This window comes from Cydia fagiglandana, chromosome 27 (genome assembly GCF_963556715.1).
Source record: "Cydia fagiglandana chromosome 27, ilCydFagi1.1, whole genome shotgun sequence".
In the NCBI taxonomy this organism is placed as follows: domain Eukaryota; kingdom Metazoa; phylum Arthropoda; class Insecta; order Lepidoptera; family Tortricidae; genus Cydia; species Cydia fagiglandana.
The window spans coordinates 4951201-4976614 of NC_085958.1; the positions used below are offsets into that span (position 1 = coordinate 4951201).

General features: G+C 38.7%; 2 protein-coding genes and 1 long non-coding RNA gene across 5 annotated transcripts in view; 1 reads left to right on the plus strand and 2 right to left on the minus strand.

Annotated features, from left to right (window-relative positions):
• The window catches only part of LOC134677867 (fatty acyl-CoA reductase wat-like), a 51938-nt gene extending 46775 nt beyond the window's left edge, over positions 1–5163 (minus strand). For 2 of the 3 annotated variants that reach the window (XM_063536292.1, XM_063536291.1), the window contains exon 1: positions 4968–5163. In XM_063536292.1, coding sequence (XP_063392362.1) covers positions 4968–5159 — 192 coding nt within the window. In that variant the 5' untranslated portion in view covers positions 5160–5163. Of the gene's footprint in view, positions 1–3606; positions 3686–4967 lie in introns of those variants that run through there. The other variant, XM_063536293.1, reaches the window with a different exon arrangement.
• Positions 5164–7478: 2315 nt separating this feature from the next.
• On the plus strand, positions 7479–16143 carry LOC134677775 (uncharacterized). The gene is made up of 2 exons (XM_063536203.1): positions 7479–7493; positions 15306–16143. The coding sequence occupies exons 1-2, from the start codon at positions 7479–7481 to the stop codon at positions 15810–15812; spliced, it is 522 nt and encodes a 173-aa protein (XP_063392273.1). The 3' UTR covers positions 15813–16143.
• A 3020-nt stretch (positions 16144–19163) lies between these two features.
• On the minus strand, positions 19164–25371 carry LOC134677943 (uncharacterized). Its single transcript, XR_010100132.1, has 2 exons — positions 19861–25371; positions 19164–19708 (listed from the first exon to the last, which is right to left on the minus strand). It is a non-coding gene; the product is annotated as an uncharacterized LOC134677943 (long non-coding RNA).
• Positions 25372–25414: the final 43 nt, after the last annotated feature.

The following is a 25414-nucleotide window of genomic DNA, read 5'->3' on the forward strand; positions in this document are numbered from 1 at the left end:
CCACTGATGAGGTGTCATTGTCAGTGCAAATTATTAGTATTTGCACCATTCCACTAACCCGGGGTTAACCGGTCAAACCTGGAGTTACCGTGGCTACCAAAATTTGACACCGGGTTAATCCCGGGTTCAAACCTGGAGTTACCATGGTTACCAAAATTTGACACTGGGTTAACGGTTCAACCGGTTAACCCCGGATTAGTGGGATAGTGCAAGTGGTGCCTAAATAAAATAAAACCTTTTTCAATTTTTGATTTACCTCTAGTCTATTTATAAAAGCTTTTTGGACCCCAAATAAAATATGTACTAAAGAACTAACAGGTTTTATAAATCAAGACAAAAACAAAGATATACATATATATATAATAAAAATAAATATACAATAATACTCCTAATTGCGTTGTCTTACAGTCTATATTAACGTGAATTCAAATTAATTTGTGTTTTTCTGGAGACGTTATTGAATTAATTTATAGTTTTAAGCATATAACCGGTACGTTCTTAATGCATGATTTTTTTTTTTTTTTTTTTTATTATGCATGGGTTTACTCATGGCCACAGACTAGCCGAGGCGTAGACGTGGCCTACGATGGAGCGAGCTCGCCCAGAAGGTGCCTGTTCACTCTTGATTTGAAGGTTGCCGGGTTATAAGAGCACGGAAATATAGACGCCGGCAAGGAATTCCACTCCTTGGCAGTGCGCATAAGGAAAGTAGAAGCAAAGCGCTTCGTGCGAATTGGCGGAATATCTACCAAGTAAGGATGGAAACCGGCCGTGCGTCTAAAAGTCCGATGGTAAAATGGGGACGGTGGAATGAGCTCGTGTAGCTCTTGGGCACACTCCCCGAAGTGCAACCTGTAGAATACCGACAGGCTGGCGACTTGTGATTTTAAAATTCAACGCGAAATATAGAACTTGATTCAGGAATAACTTGTTTTATCTAGCGGAAGCGGCATTTGTGCTTAATAATTCTTTTTTTTTAAATTTGACATTGATTTTAGTGTTTAGTTATTAGGTATTTTGTTTGATAGAGTTGGTAATAGTAATACTGTAATTCTCTGTAAATCCTATATTTTATAATATAAATATGTAGTTTGGCAAGCCATTTTCGTCACTAGAAAAAGGCGGTTTTAAACCGGATTTCAGCCCTTAAAGAGATGAAAAGTGGTACAATTTGCTATGGAAGTGGTATGTAGAAATCTTAAGCTATCAGTAGTTTATTCATTGCATATTAATAAAACAGAGATTAAATAACAAAATAAATAAATCTAAATTAGCCTGAGGCATTGTTCCCAGGACGCTGAAGTATTTGTTGATAGTTGATAATTTTAACAATTTACTATTTATATATTTGTATGGAACCTGCTATAATTTCCTCTTCATACAAATACACATAGACATATGGCAATCATTAAACAATTAGAAACATATTAGGAAACAATATATTTGCCTACATTTCTGTTTGTCTGAGGTTTTGGTAATGACGTAAGTGATTTGATAGAAAATTAAACTGGATAGATAAAGTCCAAATACTCAATAACCTGTTTTTCTTCTAAATTTAAATTATTATAGAACCAATACGCATATATTAGATATACGCACTAAAAATTATGTATGTTCATTTTGGTTTTTAAAAAGTTATCAAACTTTATCCTTAGTAGGTATTTGTGACGTTCCACGGCAAAAGGTACCTTATGGCGGCTGGCGCTTACGCCGCAATAATATTGGGGCGGCGTTAATAATAGCGTAAGCGCCAACCGCCATAAGGTACCTTTACCCGTGGGACGTCACATTTGTTTTGTAAATCCTCCTCATTTCTAAATCCCTACTAATAGTACTAGTAGTAGTAGCAGCGTGGGTAGACCCCCCACAAGGTGGACTGATGACCTGGTAAAGGTCGCGGGAGTCCGCTGGATGCGGGTGGCGGAAGACCGGTTATTGTGGTACTCTCTGGGGGAGGCCTATGTCCAGCAGTGGACGTCCTCTGGCTGATATGATGATGATGATGGCTAATAGTACCGCTATGTCTATTTTTGTATGGGATTTTGAACAGCGCGCCATGCGGAACATTTTAGAAACTTATAATTCCATACAAAATAACACAACGCAAACGCGTAGGTCACGTCAGTCTAGGGGTTAGGGGTAACGATTTAGATGAAATTTGGTATGGAGATAATTTGAGGCAGGGGGGAGACACTCCTTACTTCGGTCGAACTCGGCTCCGTTCGGCTCAGCATTGCTCCGAGCAATTATTAGGGTTGGCACCACTTGACTTCCTTGTGCGTGCACGACCACAGATAAGATAATCACTTGAATTTTGACAACCCTAAATGGCCGAAAGGGATAGTGCTATATATTAGAAAGGGATAGCATGATTCGACTCTGAATCGCTGTCAAACTTCGGGTTTGTAGGAAGTGTCCTTTCTGTACGGTAATACTATTATTTCTTCTGTTTGAGGCCCGGGGAAGGACAGAGGGTAGTTTTACCAATCATCATCATTACACGCAGAAGTTGTTGCGGGAACATTGGGGCATTATCTATGAAAAGGGACCTTATTGTCGATGGCGCTTACGCCGCACAGCGTCGCGCGGCATTGTATTTATATCGGCGCATCGTTAATATTGGCGTAAGCGCCATCGACAATAAGGTCCCTTTTCATAGAAAACGTCACCATTGAACATTAATAAACTTTAATAATAGACACCACTTTAGGATTCGTGCCTCGAGGCCCTCGAGTATGATAATAATCATAATATTTTTCAAATAAAACAATCGGATGTGTTTTGTTTTTTTAGCGTCACTTGCACCATCCCATTAACCCGGAGTTAACCGGTTAAACCGTTAACCCAGTGTCAAACTGAACTGGTAACCATGGTAACGCCTGGTTTAACCGGTTAACACCGGGTTAATGGGATGGTGCAAGGGCGCTGAAAGAGTTTAAAGTTTAAAATTGCTTTGAAATATTTTAGTAAGTAGAAGTATATTATAGTTCATTTTTTTAGCATTAGAAAGAACTTGCAAGAAGGTAAGCGATCTTGACATGTCTTTTAATTGAAAAACGCTTTTTTTTTAATGAAAAACGATTACTTATGAAAGCAGAAGAATATAAATGATCGTATTAGATTCATAACTGTTACATATTTGCCGTAACTTATATTTAAAATGTGTTTTTCAATTAAAAGACACATCAAGATTGTTTACCTTATTTCTAATGCTAAAAAAACGAACTATAATAAATAATTCATAGTCCATTTAATTGTATACTTTAGGTCTACTAACCTTTATCTTTAGGTGGCTATCATAAATTATTACAGTTATTTAAAATAAAATAAAAAAACCCGAGACAAAAAAATATTGAGATTTTCCACCCTGTATACCAGTTTACCTATACTTGATAACCCTTTAGGACACACAAATATTATACGACAATAATGACCGCCTTAAAACATCATCTTTTCGTACGCATAATTTTTAAGACTTTTAAAGACTATAAAGGTACTCTATGTGTTTGTCTAAGTATGGACTAAAAGCCTGAAATAAACGATATTTTATTTATTTAATCGTTATTTTTTTAATCTGAGGGTTAAAGTCAGAATTAGGGTACTTACAACACTATTCCCGATCCGGTCACAAGGCACTACGTCACTACGGTCACTTGTCCGCTCGCGTCGCGGACGACTCACTAAATGGTGGCTAGCATATCCTACTCGCTTCTCGAAGCACTTTGTAAACACATCACTAGTGTAAGATGAACTTTAGATTAGTGATGTAATAACTATGGTCAGGTCAAACTTACACTGGTAAATGGCGAAGGGAAGAGTCGATATAGACGGATATGTGATTTGAAGGAATGAGCCAAGTCCAAGTTTGTTTAAGCGTTTATGAACTTATTTTTTACATCAGACTACACCTACAGTGACGAAGCTTTTTCTAAAGAATATTAATTCTCACTGATTCAAATAAACCTTTACGATTTTTACACCTTACCTACCTACCTATTTAAGTTTTAAGATTTATTTATTCTAGAAGTAAGATCTACTTGGCCCAGTATACTTATTAAATTTATTATTAAAGAGCCATTCATAATAATATTCACTAAAGTTAATTGGTATCCCGTCGTGTCTGTTAACTCGTTTAACGTCTCGTATACTTGACGTACGTCGTCTTTAAAACTTTTGTACAGGTATATTGTTTATCGTTGAATTTGACAACCCATTTTATGTAAATGTCCCGTCATATTATCGCACTTGGTCCCCGCACTACTACGCATATATATACCAACAGGCTAAAAAAAGTTAAAAGTATTTATGAATGATATCGCCATCGGATCCTTGGTGAAGATTCGGGTTTTCCAAGTCTATTAAAGTATCTTATAGTGGCAAGTGGATTGTGACGTCAACGCCATAAAATACCTGTCGCGTTTCTTGCGCGTCTGACGGTTTCGAGAAATCGTATACGACATTATCAAAGTTTTCGTAGTTTTACACCGGGTGTATGTGTAATACGAGCAAAAAAATGAACTGTAGGCTGCATTCCTCATACCTACTGATCAACATTTGTTCAGCGGCTCTTAAAAATAGTTTGTTCTTTAATTTTTAATACACTTTAATTTTTAATACACTTTTATTTTTACCTTATGGCGGTTGGCGCTTACGCAATATTAACGCCGCTCCAATACGGTGCTAAGCGACGTAAGCGCCCGCCAGCCGCCATAAGGTACCTTTACCCGTGGGATGTCGCATATTTCGATTAGTTGAAATTACCCCGCAGTCAAAATTGCCCATCTGCACCTTACAGCATTTTCTATAGTTCTCTATGGCCATACAAACTACAAAGGTGTGTCTGACTTTGATTACCTTGTGTACTTACTTACTCCGTTGGCCCAGCGACCCAAAATGAGACTTGGCTTCCGACATAAGACAGCGCCACTTTTCTCGGTCCTGTGCGATCTCTCGTCTCGTGTACTTACATGTAAGTTATCCTGCAGTTCTCTACTCAAACTCCTAACATTCTCCAGCTCTCTAATCTGAGTCTCCGAGGGTTTCCCGTAGACGTCACCAGGTGGCTTCTCGCCCTTCGCGATGGCCTCCGTCCAGCGTTGCATCTTCTCCGAGACCTGGGTGGAAGCCAGGAGTGGGCTGACTGCGTCGGTGAAATTCATGGCTCTGAAATGAAAGCTGGATTTAGAGTTAGGGCAGGCGTGGCTCACTCCGCGATTTCGTAGCTTTGCTACAGGTAGCTAAAAGTACATCCGTTCCACACCAATTTTGGTGGCTAGCCTTAAGCCGCGCGTGGCGCTGTCGCCACCCAGCGGCCATATCGGTCCATCGTAAGAGACGCGCTTTGTTAGAGAGTGAGTCTTCTGTACCTAGTACTATTATATTTATTCTGTAGTTAGGGCTTTTTAGACCATGCGAGAACTCGCATGCGAGTTGTATTACATTGCGGGTTTTGGTCGATCGGTTGAATTGGATGTAACCAACAGTCCGCAATGTAACTAAAATCGCATGCGAGTTCGCGCGCCGCGTCTAAATCAGCCCTTAGAGTAACTCAAAGTAGACTGTGATTTTAATAGGTAGCCCAGACAGTAGACGTGTTCTTTAAGGATGACTCACGTTAGACCGGGCCGGGGCCAGGCTGGAGCTTCCGGCGCTTAGTTTTCTATGGAAAGCACCACGTGATCACCGACCAGCCGTCTCGCCTCTACCCAGTCTATAGTCTATAGGTATATCTTGTTTATTTAGGTATTTAAATAAGTAAACAAAATCTACCCTCAAATGCAAATGCTCCTATAAGTCAGAAGACCCTCAAATGGAACCCATAAAAACTATCTTAGGACAGTTGAATCGCTCGTTGGCAAGCAATCAGGTACCGTCGCCTACGGATATATCTGCTACACCTAAGGGGTTGCAAGCGCGTTGCCGGCATTTAAGATGGGAGTACGGTCTTTTCTTGAAGGTCTGAAGGTCGTATCGGTCCGAAAATACCGCGGGCTACAGTTCATTCCACTGTTAGGTCCCTATTAAGTAACATACTCTTTATTTTATAAGTACATATGGGGGCATTATCTATGAAAAGGGACCTTATTGTCGATGGCGCTTACGCCGCACAGCGCGGTATTGTATTTATAACGGAACATCGTTAATAATGGCGTAAGCGTCATCGACAATAAGGTCCCTTTTCATAGATAACGTCACATTATAGACATAGTCCTGTGACATTGCTCGATTTATAAATTATATACTGAGGAAATGCAAAATAGCCATTAAACGGTAGCACAATACGTCGTTGATGACAATTATACTTTACTATTTCTGTACAATATTGCACCTTATGTCATTGGCATAAGATGGAATATTAATTAATTATTTGAAACGTTAACTATGAACTGTATAGTGGTAGATATATTATCATGATTGAGTAATAATGGTCTGGTATTCTAGTCCCATGAATATGGGGCATTATCTATGAAGAGTTTATATTTATTTCACCTTATTGTCGATGGCGCTTACGCCGCACAGCGTCGCGCGTCATTTTATTTAAATCGGAGCATCGTTAATAATGGCGTAAGCGCCATCGACAATAAGGTCCCTTTTCATAGATAACGTCACATATAATACGCGCAGAGAAAAATACTTTATGCTACTAGTGCCATACTTATGCTACGCCAATAATCTAGGAACCATTGAATTGACGTATATCTCAGGACGGGCCTTACGGGCACTACAAATGGTATGAGTTCAGCGGTGTCACTCACGAATTCGAGCCAATCGTGCAGCCTAACGCAACTAGTTGCGACCAATCGCGCGCGTGATGCGAACTCAACAACCAATCGCGTTGTAGCGGTGCCACACCGCTGTACTGGACCCGTTCATGCCCCATTCTTATTGCCCGTAAGGCCAGTCCTGAGATATACGTAAATGCAAGGAACAAGTATTAGCAAAAAGAATAGATAGTATAGAGGGGTCCTGTCATAGTAAATGTTGTAGTCACTGTAAATTTACTGCCATCTATCGACACACGACTATAACTCAAAATAAACACGTATAAAATTATCAAAAAAATTAATATTGGATAAATGATTTTATTATTATTATATCATTTTGACCCACGTTCATTTACTGATATCTTTGTGTTAAAATTGTTAAATATGAAACGGTGTCGTCACGCCATCTGTGTGCGCCATCTATCCGAGAATGACTTTTTCTTGATTTTCGAGGCACGTTTTTTTCTTAGACTTTCTTCATCTTATACGAAGTTACATATGTATTTGGTATTAGTGTTTGTATAAAAACAAGGTTGTAGAACTACTTATAAGCTTATAACCTAAGCAGGACCTCGCTCACTGGTTCTCCATGATCTGCGATACATATTGTAGTAGAATTTTCCTCTTTAGGTGTCTACAATTGTATAAGTAGGAACTATCATAATAGTGACGTTCCACGGCAAAAGGTACCTAATGGGGGCTGGCGCGTATAATATGGTAAATGATTGGGTAAGCGCCAACCGCCATACCTTTACCCGTGCGACGTCACAATATCTGCTGTAGTGATAAGTAATAATGAATGAATACGTATAATTTGTTTGATTCGATCAAGAATCGTTCTTGGGTAGGACCTAAAGTGTCATTCTATGGAACTTGCTAACTATGTAAACAAACCGCCATATTGAAAATGTCTCTGAATGATGAATTTACTTAGTGACTTTTGTTTACATAGTTAGCAAGTTCTATAGAATCACACTTTAATTCGGCAACGTTCAAAATGCCGGACGCAACCTATGACCCTATTTTAACCCCCCACGCAAAAAGAGGGGTCTTGGATGGGTGGGGTGCACGTGTTATAAGTTTGTGACTAACATTAAATCTACATCCTTCTCCATCTATTACCTAATCGACCACAAAATAACTCTGTTAATGACTTAAACCAATATTCTACATATTTTTTTTAATAGCACATATAAGATAGCGTCAGAGATATGTATTATGTCAGCGGAACTATTTGCAATTTCAGAAGCCATGTCCTATTCGGTTAACTTAAAACTTAAAAATGTCGTGATACTTACGGACAGCAAAAGCGCGTTACAGCACATAGCTCGCTGCGCCTCTGGACACAGAGGCACAGCGTTAGCGTACACTGTGTTGCATAAATTAAGTACGATACCCACTGATATGACATTGAAATTGCAATGGGTCCCCTCACATATAGGGTTAAGAGGCAATGAGGAGGCCGATGCCTTAGCAAAAGACGCATGCACAAAAGGCGCGGATGTGTATATCTTTCCAGACTTTACTGAGAAACTACATAAATATAAAAGAAAAATTCATTCTGTCTGGAAAGAACACTTTGATGAACGAAGCAAAGAAAAAGGCGTGTGGTATAAGACGATGCAATCGGAACCTCCTCATGTACCTTGGTTTACTAACAGTAATTTAAGCAGACAATTAATTAAGATAGGTTTAAGAGTGCGTTCCGGACATATCCCGTCAAAAAAATTTGCCTACTTAATGAAAAAAGAACCATCCCCAAATTGCCAAGTTTGCGATTCTGTTGAGGACGTGCAACATATTTTGACGGAATGTGCACGGAATGAAAGCGATAGACAATCGTTACTAACTACCCTCAAGGTAAATAGATTAAATATAGGTGCCTTTCAGAGCATCTTAACGGTACCGACCTCAGAAGAAGCTAAGAAGATATATTTATATGTTATAGATTTTTTTAAACGGTACTATACTATTCCATAAGTAGCCATGTAAGAATACTAGTATAAGGTACAATGGGGCTGACATAATCATGTAACTGATTTAAGTCCCTAAATATAATAATATAGAATAAAAAAAAAAAAATATTCTACATATTTACCTACAAACCAACCTAAACGCGTAATATTTTATCTCATTAACAACTTACTTATAAATTTTTGCTGCATAACGTTTAAATGATAAACACTAAATCTCTCTAAGTTATAAATATAAGAGTCTCGGTAGAGAGTGCCATTTTGTACCATTTGGAGTTGAAACTCTAGATCCATGGCGTCGCAGCGCGCTGAAGTTGTTTGCAGAAATCGCGAAGCGTTTGGTTGACGTAACAGCCGGCCTAGCCAAGATTACAATCGCTATCGCTTCGACAACGAAAAGCATTATGTCTCTCTATCACTCTTCCATATTAGCGTGACAGTGACAGTTGCGTTTCGATCGCTACGAAGCGTAAGCGATTAGCATCTTGGCTACGCGGCCTGGTGACCGAAGAGCTGGCGGCTACCTCGCGCAACGTATCAGCATTGCGATACAACGAGGAAATGCCGCCAGCATCCTTGGTACAATGCCACAAGGGCCTATTTTAGATTTAAGCTAGTTATTAATTTAGTTTAGTAGTACCACTGTATATGTGATGTTATCTATGAAAAGGGACGTTATTTTCGATGGCGCTTACGCCATTATTAACGATGCTGCGATATAAATACAATGCCGGGCGACGCTGTGCGGAGTAAGCGCCATCGACAATAAGGTCCCTTTTCATAGATAATGCCCCATATATATTTTATGTACATAAATGTTTGTATAGTGACTTGCCTCCAAAATAGCCTAATTTTAAATTGTAATGATTTAAGTTGATTCGTTCAAATATACGTGATGTTTGCTATCAACAGTACCAACATCGAAGGTATTTATCGTAATTGTCGCGGCCATTTAATTTACATTTGTGACGTTTTCAATCAAAAGGTGCCACATTGTCGATTGTCAATAAGGTCGATTTCAAATTGAAGGCATATGGAAATAGCGCACTATTGACAATGGTCAATAAGTAACATTTTGTTTGAGAATGGCACATTTGTCTGCGTCACTTGATACATATTGAAGTGATATGTCATCTTAGTAGTGTAACGATTATACACATTGTAATGCACATAAATGTAGGGCATGATGTTGTTAATTGCAATGTATAAAACTTGTCACGCAAATAATATAAAAAAATAGTCAACAAATTATATCATCATAGGTAATTATTATTAACATTATGTCTTCACCTTGTATGTTTGTTGCGGTTTATTGTGCTTAAGACAATAAATATGTGACGTTATCAATGAAAAGGGACCTTATTGTCGATGGCGCTTACGCCATTATAAACGATGCTCCGATATAAATACAATGCCGCGCGACGCTGTGCGGCGTAAGCGCCATCGAGAATAAGGTCCCTTTGAATAGATAATGCCCCATATAGCAGGTCGAACATAGCAATTAAAATTTTCTATGGGCCGATTACCCTTCGCGCCTACATGTTTTAAATTTGCCGCTAATTCTACTGACGGAAATGGCTTGACAGACTATATTAGTGAGTAGGTACATTATAATACAACTAATACAAGTGCGAAAAATAAGAAATTCGTAACAAGTGGCGATAAATGAAAACAAGACCGAAGGGAGTGTTTTAAATCGATTCACGAGTTGCGATTTACCTATTCGCACATGTATCATAAATACGTTTGACAGTATATAGGTACATGTGTGACGTCCCACGGGTAAAGGTACCTTATGGCGGCTGGCGCTTACGTCGCATAGCGCCGCAATAATATTGGAGCGGCGTTAATAATAGCGTAAGCGCCAACCGCCATAAGGTACCTTTACCCGTGGGACCTCACACATGGCCCTTTAAATTATGGACATACGCACGTGTAGTGCTAGTTACCGCACTAGGGCGGTAAATTAGCATCATATACTGTAAATTTTACTACAAAATAGTTAACAAATAAACCGGGCAAGTGCGAGTCGGACTCGCGCACGAAGGGTTCCGTACCATAATGCAAAAAAAAAACAAAAAAAAAGCAAAATCAAAAACGGTCACCCATCCAAGTACTGACCCCTCCCGACGTTGCTTAACTTTGGTCAAAAATCACGTTTGTTGTATGGGAGCCCCATTTAAATCTTTATTTTATTCTGTTTTCAGTATTTGTGTCTGTGAAAATTTCAACTGTCTAGCTATCACGGTTCGTGAGATACATACAGCCTGGTGACAGACGGACGGACGGACGGACGGACGGACGGACGGACGGACGGACGGACGGACAGCGAAGTCTTAGTAATAGGGTCCCGTTTTACCCTTTGGGTACGGGACCCTAAAAATTATTATCATCAATTCATCATTTTTATTAATAGACATCCGTCTTCAGTATCCTTGTTATTGCGGTTTTTAGTGCTTTATTTTAAGACAATTGTGACGTTATCTATAAAAAGGAACCTTATTGTCGCTTACGCCATTATTAACGATGCTCCGATATAAATACAATGCCGCGCGACGCTGTGCGGCGTAAGCGCCATCGACAATAAGGTCCCTTTTTAAAGATAATGCCCCAATTGTCGTCGGTTTCTTAAAAGTTAATATCCATTCCATATACAATAAAAATACCTACTACCAGTATGGATTTTGATATACATATTAGGTACGCAAAAATCGTCTTAGAAGACATTAATTCTTATTTCCGTTAATTTATTATAATTTTGATTTAAACGGAAAAACAAATTCCGTTATTTGAGAAAAAAGTATCGAAAGTCAGAAAAAAACTTTTATTTTAATTTCTATCAAGGATCAATCATCGTATGCCAAGCAGATTCCCGTAAATCAGCATTAGAGCATCTTTAGATATTTAAATAAAAGTAATAAATAATTTGTTCATTTTCGGGTAGTTATAACATTTATTGGTTAACCAACTAAATAGGTACAAAACCACTTGGATCAGTCACTGAACGACCGTCCCTATTTCACCAACGTGACAGGTGCGACAATTCGACAAGTCTCATTGTTGCTGACGTCACAGGCAGCCATGGGCTACGGTTATCGCTTACCATCGGGCGGGCCGTATTCCTGTTTGCCACCATCATTGTATTATTTAAAAAAACTTTATTATATCGGCAAAAAACAGCTATTTCTCTTGTGATGTTTATGATGACTATGATGACAATTGTCACAAGATTTCAAAGATCTTTCGGTAATTCTTGACAGCAAATGGGGCATTATCTATGAAAAGGGACCTTATTGTCGATGGCGCTTACGCCGCACAGCGTCGCGCGGCATTGTATTTATATCGGCGGATCGCTAATAATGGCGTAAGCGCCATCGACAATAAGGTCCCTTTTCATAGATAACGCCACAAATGAGTTCTGTGACGGAATTTCGTGACAATTGTCGTATTTCTTGTGAAAATTGACATTAGTTTCGCAAAATAAGTACTTATTTACTGGCGATATAGTGGAGTTTTTTTTTAATTAACATGTTGGTGGCAAACAACCACACCGCCCGTCTGATGATGAGCGGTTACCGTAGCCTATGGAGGCCTGTGACGTCAGTAACAGTGATGTCGACAAATGCGACATTTGTCACGTTGGTGAAATAGGGCCCTGACTTTAACCTACATTATTTGATCGTGTAATGTTTTCATCTACCCTCAACTGGCTTAAGGAGCCATTTGAGGGTAGATTTTGTTTACTTTTATTTAAATACCTAAAGATACAGATTATATACATGCTTGTTGCGGCACGGCACGTCGAAAATATTCATAGGCAAGCCGGAGCAAATTTGGATTTCCATTTGAAATTTCAGAATTTATCTGAACTCACAGGACATTAAAATCAAGAATTACTGTGCATCCATTTTAATGAGATCTTTGTATTAGTCAACAAAAGATCTCCTTTGTGAAACAGTTAGATTAAAGCCTTCATACAAGTATAATGTTTAATTTTATGGGCACAATTCTAAGGTCGCGCGCGCACGCCGTACAAATTGCTTATTATGTTATAACCTTCGTCTGGTTTTTAAAACGTCGTAAGTGCCATAGAACTGTAGGAAGTAGCGGCATTTTGATTTTGTATTAGTACTGAATGAAAAATGCACAGTCTATGCAAAAAATTGCGGATATTAGGTACTATGTTCTTTTAATAAGGCCCACCACAAAAACTTGGCATTTAATTATTTGAATATGAAATCAATGGTGAACGAAATATTAAATACTTATAGTAGTGTACCCTATGATGGGCGTGGAACCAGTAATGGGACAAAAAACCACAAATCCTGTAAAATAAGTGTCTAAAAGTAGTTTATAAACACTGCCTGTATATTATCATAAATAAGAATCCTAGAGCTGTTTCAGTTTGAATTTTTATTAAATTTGGTTGTTTTTTAAGAAATTGGCGTCAACCCAAAAGTTGACGTTTCACTGAAAAAAAATACCACTACGAATTCTTAACAACTTCGCTAAGAGAGGTGAGTTAATTTATTAAATTTTAATTAATTAATACTTGATGAAAACTAAAATGTGTTTTGTTAATTGCATTTACCATGAGATAAGGTATACAACATACTATGTTGTGAGTCCACAGATGTAAAAAAATAGTGGTATTTGGCCCAATCCCATTATAGGAGCTGTAAAACTGCATACCTCCTATAATGGGAAATTTACATAATGATGCTTGCCATGCCATCATTTCATGTTTAAACAATACAGAAGTAAAATGTAGTTACGAAATATGTCAACCAGGAGGTATGCTCGGACTTCGGATAAATTAATATCGTTTTTTAGTGTGGGTCAAATCTTGGTAGCCGAGTTTGAGCCACTTTCCCGTTTTCCGATTGAGTTGAAATTTTGTATTCGTAATTAAATATGCAAATCGGATGATAATGCAATATTATGATAACATGGACCAGATCTGATGACCTATTTCAATATTTTATACTGATAGAGCAGTGTCCATTACTGGGGGGCCCATTACTGGAGCTTTGGTGTCCATGACTGGAGAAAAATAGCATAGTTTTAATTTGTTAAGTATGTGGAAACTCATTGCAGTATCTTTGATACAACACGCCTGAAACATGAAAGACGGGTAGGACTTTCATCTTTCAATACGCTAAGCGGTAGACCATTCACATGTATTAGGGAAATATCACAAATACTCCAAATTCCCTCTTAAATGTCCCATGACTGGTGCTGTTACTATAGTATATTTTTTTAACCGAACGAAACTAAATTAACAAAATAAATGCAACTTTGTTCCAATTGAAAATGCTAAATTACAAAGTAGGGTAAATGGTCAATTACTGGCCACCGGCTAATATCTGGCCACCCTAAACTAAAAATGAACTCTATTCGCCTATAAATGTATAAGATTTCAATAACTGGCCACCCTTCAATAACTAGCCACCTTATACTAAAATGGATTCGGTTTATAAGTGAATAGAATTTATTTTTAATTTAGGGTGGCTAGTTACTAATGGGTGGCCAGTTATTGACGAATTACCCTAATTACTACCTACTCCGAGTAAGGCCCCACGGTTTCACCCTACGTAAGTATATGGGATCAGCTGGGTTCAACGTAAAGAAACATGGCCAGATATGGAACATTGTTTACACAATAATAAAAAATAAAATTTGCAGCGATGCACCAAACCGTGATGGGTGGCGGAAGAAAGGGGAGGCCTTTGGACACAAAATAGGCTATTAAAAAACCGGGAAAGTGCGAGTCGGACTCGCGCACGAAGGGTTCCGTACCATAAAGCAAAAAAAAACGGAAAAAAATGCAAAAAGGAAACGGTCACCCATCCAAGTACTGACCACGCCCGACGTTGCTTAACTTTGGTCAAAAATCACGTTTGCTGTATGGGAGCCCCACTTAAATCTTTATTTTATTCTGTTTTTAGTATTTGTTGTTATAGCGGCAACAGAAATACATCATCTGTGAAAATTTCAACTGTCTAGCTATCACGGTTCGTGAGATACAGCCTGGTGACAGACGGACGGACGGACGGACAGCGGAGTCTTAGTAATAGGGTCCCGTTTTTACCCTTTGGGTACGGAACCCTAAAAACCATTTACGTATTGGGTTGGATGGTTAGGCATTTTATTGTAAAAAAATATCCCAGAACCACGAAAATAAAACTAAGTTTTAACTCAAAATAAGTAACCCATAACGCAGTCATCGGAATTAGACACACGCACACTTTATTTCTAAATATCGATAGGACAAAACTAAAAAAAAACACAATTATGTTACACGGTGAATAATGAAATAAACAAGGTACTCACAATGTTTTTTTTGGACACTACCGCTACACAGAATGGTTCAGGAGCAACTGTCAATCCAAACTAGTGCGGGTACACCAAGGAACGATGCAGGGGTGTTCAAACACCGGCCGCTAGTTAAATTTGTGTAATTGACTGACTTTTGACTTTTAATTTATATTCTTAGTCTTGAATATGTAAAAAGTAACGGTTGATGACTGATGAATTAGAAATAATAACTTAACTGTAGTTAGTGTAGGTATATGTCAACATCATTTGGGAGGAGAGACTGGCGCATCCGATTGCTGGTCACCTAACTATAGAGGCAATACGTCCGGTCCTAAAACAATGGCTTGACCGGGACCATGGCCCTATAACATTCCGAGTGACGCAGGTCCTCTCAGGACACGGATGTTTCGGACGATATCTGTGCAACAGATTGGGCCGAGAACCGACGCCGATATGCCACGAGTGCGGTGCTGCCGAAGACACGGCACAACATACGCTGGCTGTATGCCCAGCTTGGACAGAACAGCGGGCCACACTCGTGGCTGTAGTAGGGCGCGACCTCTCCCTGCCTGCCGTGGTGAAAACTATGGCAGACAGCGAGAGATCATGGAAAGCGGTGGTCTCTTTCTGCGAAGATGTAATATCTAGGAAAGAGACCGCGGAAAGAGAAAGGGAAGAAGATCCAGCCTCCCAACCGATGCGCCGCAAGCGCGTAGGACGGAGGCGTTTGGCGTACGACCGTCGACTTCCCCCTTAAGGGTACCCGTGGGCGGCAGGCTCGGGGACGCCTGTCGCCTACACGAGGGTCCCTGGGATGGCCAGTACGCCGACTGAATGGCGCACTTTTAAAGTGACAGAGGAATACTTCCTCCAAAGTCGAGTCCAAAGATCGGACAGCCGCTGGCGGGGTTTCGGAAGCATGGTCTCGGTCGTTTCCCGTGCCCCGCCTTATAGCCTTGAGGCGGCAAACAGAGGGGTTTTAGTGGGTAAACCTGGGGTCTCATTAGCCCACAACAGGGAGTCCCACATAACCATCCCGGCCCGTCCCCGCGCCGGGTGGTATGCGTAACGCATTTCCCCTCTTAAAAAAAAAAAAAAGGTATATGTCAACATGCATGCATGGGACTCTTCAAGAAGCGGGTATTTAGGGTTCTCAAGGATCGGCAACGCTTAAAGTGGCTCCTGTGGTGTTGCTTATGTCCATGGGCAACGATGACCGCTTCCCATCAGGCGGCTCGTCTGCTCGTTTGCTGACTATTACATAGAAAAAAAAATACTCACGCAAAATACTGGCAGGCAGGTCAATAACTATTGCATTTATATCTAAACTTTTTATACGTTTAAAGGTGGCCACTGACGAGCCTTCCAACCGTCCAAATAGCGTGGCTGCAATCCAAAATCGGTCCGTGAATGTCAAAAACGTACAATCTTTAATATTAGGATGCCGTCCATTTGGATGAATCCATTGTAACGGCATCCATTTGGAAGGCTCGTCAGTGGCCTGCTTTAAGGAGCTTTATATAATGTGATATGACAATTGTGACGTTATCTATGAAAAGGGACCTTATTGTCGATGGCGCTTACGATTACGATAGTATTAACGATGCTCCGATATAAAATAATGCCGCGCGACGATGTGCGGCGTTATCGCCATCGACAATAAGGTCCCTTTTCATAGATAATGTCCCAATTATTCTTAAGTATATATATATAATCCTGGTTTTTTATTGGTGATTAGCAGTGGGGGATTTGTAGTTTTTGCCGCCCTAGGCCCCAAGCCCTGTAGCCGCCCCTTTCTCAGCACCCATCATATTGACAACATTTTGAGTTATTTCTTGTTATCATCAGCGAATTTTTCGTCACAATTTGCCACCCCCAAAAATCTTGCCGCTCGTTTATTTACATAATATATATATACTTACAGAGGTAATACAGTAACTGTACGAACCATCATCATCTTCCTCGCGTTATCCCAACGTTTTTGCTACGGATCATGAGGGGATGTTTGGAGTTACTCGGCCTCAAGGGCCTATTTTAGATTTAAGCTAGTTATTTATTTATTTTAGTATTTGTATTGTAGGTAACTCTGTCAGGCGTGTCTCACTCCGCGATTTCGTCGCTTTGCTACAGGTAGCTAAAAGTACATCCGTTCGACCCCAATTTTGAGGTTTGCCATAAGCCGCGCGTGGCGCTGTCGCCACCTAGCGGCCATATCTGTGCTGATCGTGAGAGATGCGTTTTGTTAGAGAGTGAGTCTTCTGTACCTAGTACTATTATTTTTTATTCTGTGACTCTGTAGGCATATTTCATTATGATTTATGAAATTAATTGTTATACTCAGTCAATGCTACATGGCTGTAATTTGTGTTTACTAATTTCTAAATCCGCGTCTGAGGACTGATGTGTTTTTAATTATTATTTTTAAAACTATGACGAAATGTCTTTGACCACTACATAATTATGCCGCCCGATTATTTAAATGTAAACCGAATAAAAACGGAATATTCATGCCCGTGGTCTCTGACCCCTGCACACAGCTAGTGTGCATATTTAATGGTGATGTTTTTACTACTTTGTTACCCATGTCAGTAAATACATGTGACGTTCCTCGGGTACAGGTACCTTATGGCGATTCAATCTCCAATACCAGTGGCGGATTTGCAGCCTTTGCCGCCCAAGGCTCTATAGCCGCCCCTTTCGCAGCGCCCGTCATATTGACTACATTTTAAGTTATTTCTTGTTATCGTCAGCGAATTTTTGTCACAATTTGCCGCCCTACGCCCGAGCCTACTGGGACTTAGGGCAAATCCGCCACTGTCCAATACAATACTCTATATCTTTAGGTAAAAAAAAGTAAACAAAATCTACCCTCAAATGTTCATTAAGCCAGTTGAGGGTAGATGAAAACATCACACGATCAAATAATGCAGGTTAAAGTCAGGTCGTTCAGTGACAGATCCAGGCGGTTTTGTAAATTGGTCGGATAACCAATAAATGTTATAACTACCCGAAAATTTTCAAATTGTTTGTTTACTTTTATTTAAATATCTAAATGTAACTACAGACTATAATAAAGTCCTAACGCGACGTAAGCGCCAACCGTGATTAAGGTACCTTTACCGATGGAACGTCACAAATACCGGGTGTGGCCTGTAACATGAGCAAATAATTAAAACAAAGATTGGACTCCTCAAACGGTGACACTTTTGTTCAACAACTTTAAAAAATTATGAAGTATTTAGACTCCCTATTTTTCATACAAAATAAATATTATTTTCAATGGACGCCATCGCCATGCCATATCATTTTGATTGACGTTGCTTGTCACGCCTTAAACATAACAAAATTTGCAATACATTGCGTCTTGGAATAAACTTTATAGTGTATTAAAAATCAAACCACAAGTTATTTTTAAAAGTCGCTGGTCAAATGTTGGTCAGTATGAGGAGTACAGCCTACAGTTAAATTTTTTGCTCATATTACAGGCCACACCCGGTATATAACATTGAATTGCATTAGGGTAGAGATTTGCTGACAATAGCCTTTCATATGGGTGTGGTAGTCAACAATTTTGGGTTCAAACCTCGGTTGAGCTGTATAGAGCAGAAAAAAATCGCTTACAAAAAAAGTTGTCTAAAAATCCGGTTAGAACGAAATAGGGTAAATCGTCAATAACTGGCCACCGGTTAATAACTGGCCACCCTATACTAAAAATTATTCACCTATAAACATAATTCATTTTAGTATGGATAAGGTTTAAATAACTGGCCACCATTCACTAAAATGAATTCTGTTTTTAGGTGATTAGAATTTATTTTTTGTATATGGTGGCCAGTTATTGACGAATGGCCGTAATTGGTGGTAAACCTTTTCAACGCCGTGTCAAACACAAAAGCTGTCACTCGGACGCCACGTCACCGAAGTGTCACAACTGAAATTGAACTTTATGCATATGCACTTAGGTCTATGTTGCTCTGTGGTCTGTGACCGATTAAACTGTCTTTGGCGTTGAACCTGCGGCGCGGATACATGTCATTGGCGTCCAAAAGGTTAATCGAAATATAATTAAAACTTTTTCTAAGGGTAGGTTACCAATGAAACTCGAAAATAATTTTTCCACTTATTTTATTTGAAAATGGCCACTGCTGTAAAAAATATATAAACAAAAGATTGTATTTCTAGCATTCTTTACTCTATTCCTCCTATCCTACACGATTCATATACAAACGGGCCACCAACACCAAATATAGAAAAAAAAGGGCATAAATAAAAAAACCATCAAAAGTTACGACATATTAAATTTAAATACCAACCCTTTCGGCCTATTTATATATGTGATGTTATCTACGAAAAGGGACCTTATTGTTGATGGCACTTACGCCATTATTAACGATGTTCATCATTATGAGCGTGACGCTGTGCGGCGTAAGCACCACCGACAATAAGGTCAATTTTCATAGATAATGCCCCATATAAGTATGTACAGACGCCTTCAGATATATCGGAGCGGCCGAGATGCGCACAAAATATCTGAACACGCCTCTATTTAAGGCGCTAGAGTGAGTGTTCAGATATTATTGAGCATCCGCACCCATGTATCTGATGGTGACTGAACGACATTATTTGATTGTATGTATGATGTTTAGTCCAAGGCTAATTCGTGCTTCGAATTTGACAGCTAAAGTAGATGGCGCTGGACGGTTCTGTACATTATGCGGTAACTGCCAAAAGTTGACATTTTACAATCCAGACCACAAAATCTGGCGCGGAACAGCGCCATTTATTTCAGCTGTCAAATTAGGGACCAAATTTTTCTTAGGCATTGGTATAATGTTGCTACATGATTTAAAAAAAAAACATAAAAATACTAGTAAGTTCTAAAGTCACAGCCAAGCGTGAATAGGTAATATAAAAAATATGACAAATATATGCGACGTCCTACGGCAAAAGGTACCTGATGGCAGCTGGCGCTTACGTCGCATAGCGCCGCAATAATATTGGAGCGGCGTTAATAATAGCGTAAGCGGCAACCGCCATAAGGTGCCTTTACCCGCTGGACATCACATATTATAACGTTAAGTAACTAAGCAATATTTGTCCGAGTGAGCCGATTGGTATATGAACCGAGACCCATACACACATTTTATTTAATATATAATCTAACCTTCTCGACCTCTGACAAGAAAAAAAATAAAACATAGTCATAGACAAGAAAAAGTACGCTATTATTTTCAGCCAGCTCAATATAACAACACTACTTTTAAAGTATTTGTATTATCTGTAAATAAAATGTGTGTATTCATTATATTATTTATAATTAACGATCTTTGCATCGAATTTCACAGCTTTGGTCAGTAAAGAGCGCACAACGCCAGTAGTTTTAAGGCTATCCCATAGATTTATAGTTAACTTAAATGGTTTAGGGTCTCTTTCGATCCCCAAAAGGATTTTGGAGGTCGTTTCAATCCCCAAAATAATAACACGAAAATTATATATTTTTTACATTAATATACACTTATACAACGGTTTGGTATTGTTATTAAAACTTAATTTTGATATTGACTCGTGTGTAGTTTTTAAACAAGTTATCGGTTGTCAATAAGGACAATTTTAAGTAAATTTTACGACATAAAAAGTCCTTATTGGCATGCGAAAAAAGTTTCCGTTGCTCGAAAACGTATTTTGACCACACTAGATTTTAATAACTATTAATTGAAATTTGTTTGAACCATGTCTATAGAGTAACCTTAAAAGAATAACTGGCAGGTGCAAATTGTTTTCTCACGTTTTTCATACTCGAATAATATTAAAATATTCATAAACATTTTACTTTTTAATAGAGAAATTCTATTTAGAGTCAATACTCGAAATAATTTCATTTAGTACACATTTTATTTACACCACCTGGTTGCGAACAAGCATACAGATCACCCGATGGTTAGCGCTAACTTAGCCTATGGGCGCTACAAAAAGTGCATTGTATTTTTATTTGGGATATTTTTTGTTTTTAAACATTAGAAAACAAATTGCACAACACAAAAAATCCCGGTCCACCCCGCTTATATAAAATTCAAAATATATATTTCTCAATATAAATATCTTTCCGATTTATTTATAATTATAATAGATACAAGACTCCGGTCTTCAAATGCACGCTCTTGCATTATTCAAAAATATCTACCCACCTTCCTTAACCTACTAATAATATGGTAAATAAAATGGGGTTACACGACCCGCAAATTTCACCCAAATATAACAAAATTAGGTAAAATTGTTTAGGATCCTTTTCGATCCCCAAAACAATTTTGGAGGTCTTATCGATCCCTAAACTTCTAAAAAGAATAACAATTACAATTGGATAAAATTTGGGGATCACTCCAATCCCCAGGGGTTAAATTCGAACCCGTGTCACTTTCGACCCCCAATATTTTATCTTAAACGTTGCTACATACTCTAGCGATCTTCCTACTGTGCGCGACAATATTCCAGAAACATTGTACTCGATCATTAACAACTATGAAAAATGCAGACAATTCGGAAAGAAAACTAATATTACGAGCACCAAACAAAAATATATAAAGTCGAATGTCACACTAAGGGCCACTCGCACCATTCACTAACCCGGGGTTAACCGGTTAAACCTGTAGTTACCATGGTTACCAGTACAATTTGACACTGGGTTAACGGTTTAACAACTTAACCCCGGGTTAGTGGGATGGTGCAAATGTGCCTAAGGATATAGGTCTGAAATATAAACTTCATATTTTTCGCTTTTACTGCTCCGTACAAAACTTTGTTCACGGAACACTTATGGGATCACTTCGGTCTTGCGAATCAGTTAAATAACAAGAGTATTTAATATCTTTGGAAAAAATAAAATTTTATATTTCAAACCCATTTAAGCCAGCCCAATTACGACATACACGCTAAAGTATGCGTGTATTTTTTTAATCAAACTTTGGCAAGATTTTTTTGAAATAAGGTATTTCCTTTTCGACTACAGACCACAAAATTGTTAGTTAAGTATATTTATATTCTTTTAAACTGTGGTGGCAAATAATTCTACGCGTTCAATAGTAAACGGGCACCGTAGCCTATAGATTATAGACGTATGTGGATATTATTTAAAGTTGTACATTATACTTTTTTTCTCATTTTGGATTTTGTTGTTTATTTCCACTCAGAATCACGAGATCTTTCGAAGAATCACGAGACCTTTCGAAGAATCACGAGCTCTTTCGATTTTAGTAGGAGAAAGTTTCCCACAAAAAGGTTTCTTAGTAGAAATAAAATAAAAAATTTCAAACCTAAAGAAAAGTGTGAGCAGTTTTGGAGCTGCAGGCGTCCATGGGCTACGGTGACTGTTTACCAACAGGCAGGCCGTATGCTTGTATACCGACGTGGCATAAAAGTATAGTGCAACTTTAAATAAAACGGCAAATGTACGCATTGCCATATTAAACGTAATTGTTTTTACGATTTATTAGGTTAATTCGCCAGTAACTGGCCACTTTTAGTAACTGGCCACCCTAAACTAAAAATTAATTCTATTCACCTATAAACAGAATTCAATTTAGTAGGTATAAGGTTTTAATAACTGGCCACCTTATGCTAAAATAATAGTATTTTATTAGGGATGTACCGACTAGTCGCCGACTAGTCGGGAAAGCCGACTATCCGGCCACATTTGTAGTCGGCGATTAGTCGGCGACTAGTCGGCAAAAATGGCCGATTAGTCGGCACTTTATTAGTGAAAGAAAATAGAAATAAAAGAAATCAACAGTCAATATTTGCCATATGTTTTATGTCTATTTTACCAAAATACCTATTCAGGGTGCAGACGAAAACTGTTGTTCATATAATTGACCGTTTGATCGATATCGTAAGATAGTGGGCTGGTGCTTTCCTCTACAGGTCGATCTCAACTTGTAATTGTTTCGCGTGTAATTTCATGGCCAAGTTCTATAGTTAAATTATTTTATTATTATTCAGTTTTGTTTTTTTTTAAATGGTGGAGCAATAGGGAAATGTTAATGTTATTGCAAAATTTAGAGACTTATAAATAGGGCACGTTGCTCGTAAAGACGCTGACCACGGAGGATAGGTTCTTAACTGGCGACTACGTACCGGAAATAGAGCCCTGGAAATACCTCCTACAAGTTGTACTGACGGTCTGCTCAGTCTTGTGATAGTTCTATGAACCTGTAGAGAACACCTTTTAGCCAAGCTAATATGATGAATAGCGCAACCAAACGAGCAAAAGTATTGTTTTTAACCTGAAATTATACGAAACTAATGATCTGGCCGACTAGCCGACTAGTCGGCCGACTAATCGGCCATTGGAGTGCCGATTAGTCGGCCAAATCAATAGTCGGTACATCACTATATTTTATACAATCGTGATATAATAGAGAGCTTTTCAGTCGAGTACCGTGTTTAGGCAACGAAGCTTGCTGAGTTGCCTAAGTCAGGTACGAGATTGAAAAGCTTGATTATATCACTATTGTATACAATACTTTTTCTACGAGCCAACAAACTTTAAGTGTATTTATAGGTGGATAGACATCAATTCCCTCCTCCAATTGAGGGGGGGATTTAAATCTTCTCGAGGCAGAGGTGTAGGGTTGGAGCCTGTATAGTTTTATTTGACGTTCATGAGCGCATTGTAACATGCACTGCTTGAATAAAATATTTTACAAGCTTTTATTTAGTTTCACCTGACCGTTGTCTGTGTGTAATCAAATCTTGCAAATTACATTTGATCCACTTCCCGGTTTCCGATTGAGCTGAAATTTTGCATACATACGTAAGTCGGGTGACAATGCAATATTATGGTGTCATCGAGCTGATCTGATGATGGAGACCGGAGGTGGCCATAGGAACTATGTGATAAAACAACGAAACCTAATTGTGTTTGGGGTCTTTAGAATTGTCTCGATGAGCATTAGTTGCCCGTGGAAAGAAAAGTACAGTCAGCGATAAAAGCTTGTAACAAAAATGAAATTTTTGCCAAAAACTTATTTATCTTATCATTATCATTTTTGGTTTGGGGTGGCCAGTTACTGACGAATTACCCTATAACTTTTTGCTCTCAACGATGAATTGATTTTGGTCTATAGTCGAATAAAGGCATATTCATTACCAAACGAGTGTTGTGACGCAATATAATATACGTTATACCTACGATACCGTATCCGCTTGTAAATTCGATCAATATCACACCAGGCCCCGTAGACAACATGCCAATCGCTAAAGGGGCCCACTGATTAACAGTCCGCCGGACGGTATCGGCCTGTCAGTTGTGAGGAACTGTCAAAATTTTGTTCTAACTGTCAGGCCGATACCGTCCGGCGGACTGTTAATCAGTGGGCCACTTAACGCTACGTAGCGAACGAAACGTAACTGTCACTGTCACACTAATATGGAAGAGTGATAGAGAGACACAATTCTATGGCGAAGCGCAAGCGATTGACACCTTGGCTAGGCCGCCAGTCTATTCACTTTTTGGACATTTCTATTTAAACTTGTACCAAAATTTTTTGTGTTATAATTGAGAATTTTTATATATTTTCTACTCAGAACCACGACCTTTCTCCGTTTTACTGAGAAAAAAACCTGTCCCCAAAATTTCAATACAAGCTTCTATGACCGTTATAATACGGGCAACAAATTTGTATGAAATTTTGGGGACACTTTTTTTCTTGTACAGTCAACGGTAAAAATATCGGTGTACAAATCATTTCAAAAATATGTCCCATAACTCTTATGTCAGTGAATTAAGAACTACGGGACATATTTTTGAGTAAGTTGTCTACCCACTTGACCGTCCGACGATAGCATAGTATCCGAAAAAAATATGCTCTTAACCGTCCGCGGGAACCTTACTATCCAAAGGGGTGGAAGAAAGATTTGATTTCAGAGCCATCTAACGGAATATTACGGCATTACTTACTAATTTCTCTTGATGCGACAACGTAGTCTAACTAAATAGTTAGCTCTAAAAAAATTTTGATGGCAGTGTAGTTATAATTTTTGTAGAAAGTTGTGAATGCGCTGCGCGGGGCGTGCGTCGCTAAAAAACCCCGGACGGTTGACAGGAAAACAGTCTCGCGGGCCGGACGGTTGAGTGGCTACACCCATATTTTTACCGTTGACTTTAGGATCGTAAGAAAAATAACAAAAAAATCCAAAATCTAATATGCAAGTTGGGGGCACAACTTCAAATAGAAATGGGTCAAAAACATTATTGTGTTACGTCTTTCCTGTAGACATACACAAGAGTTAAGGGCTATAAAGGTTAATTTTCTTATTTAACCCTTATCAATAATTATTACTTATATATATATATAAAATCATTAC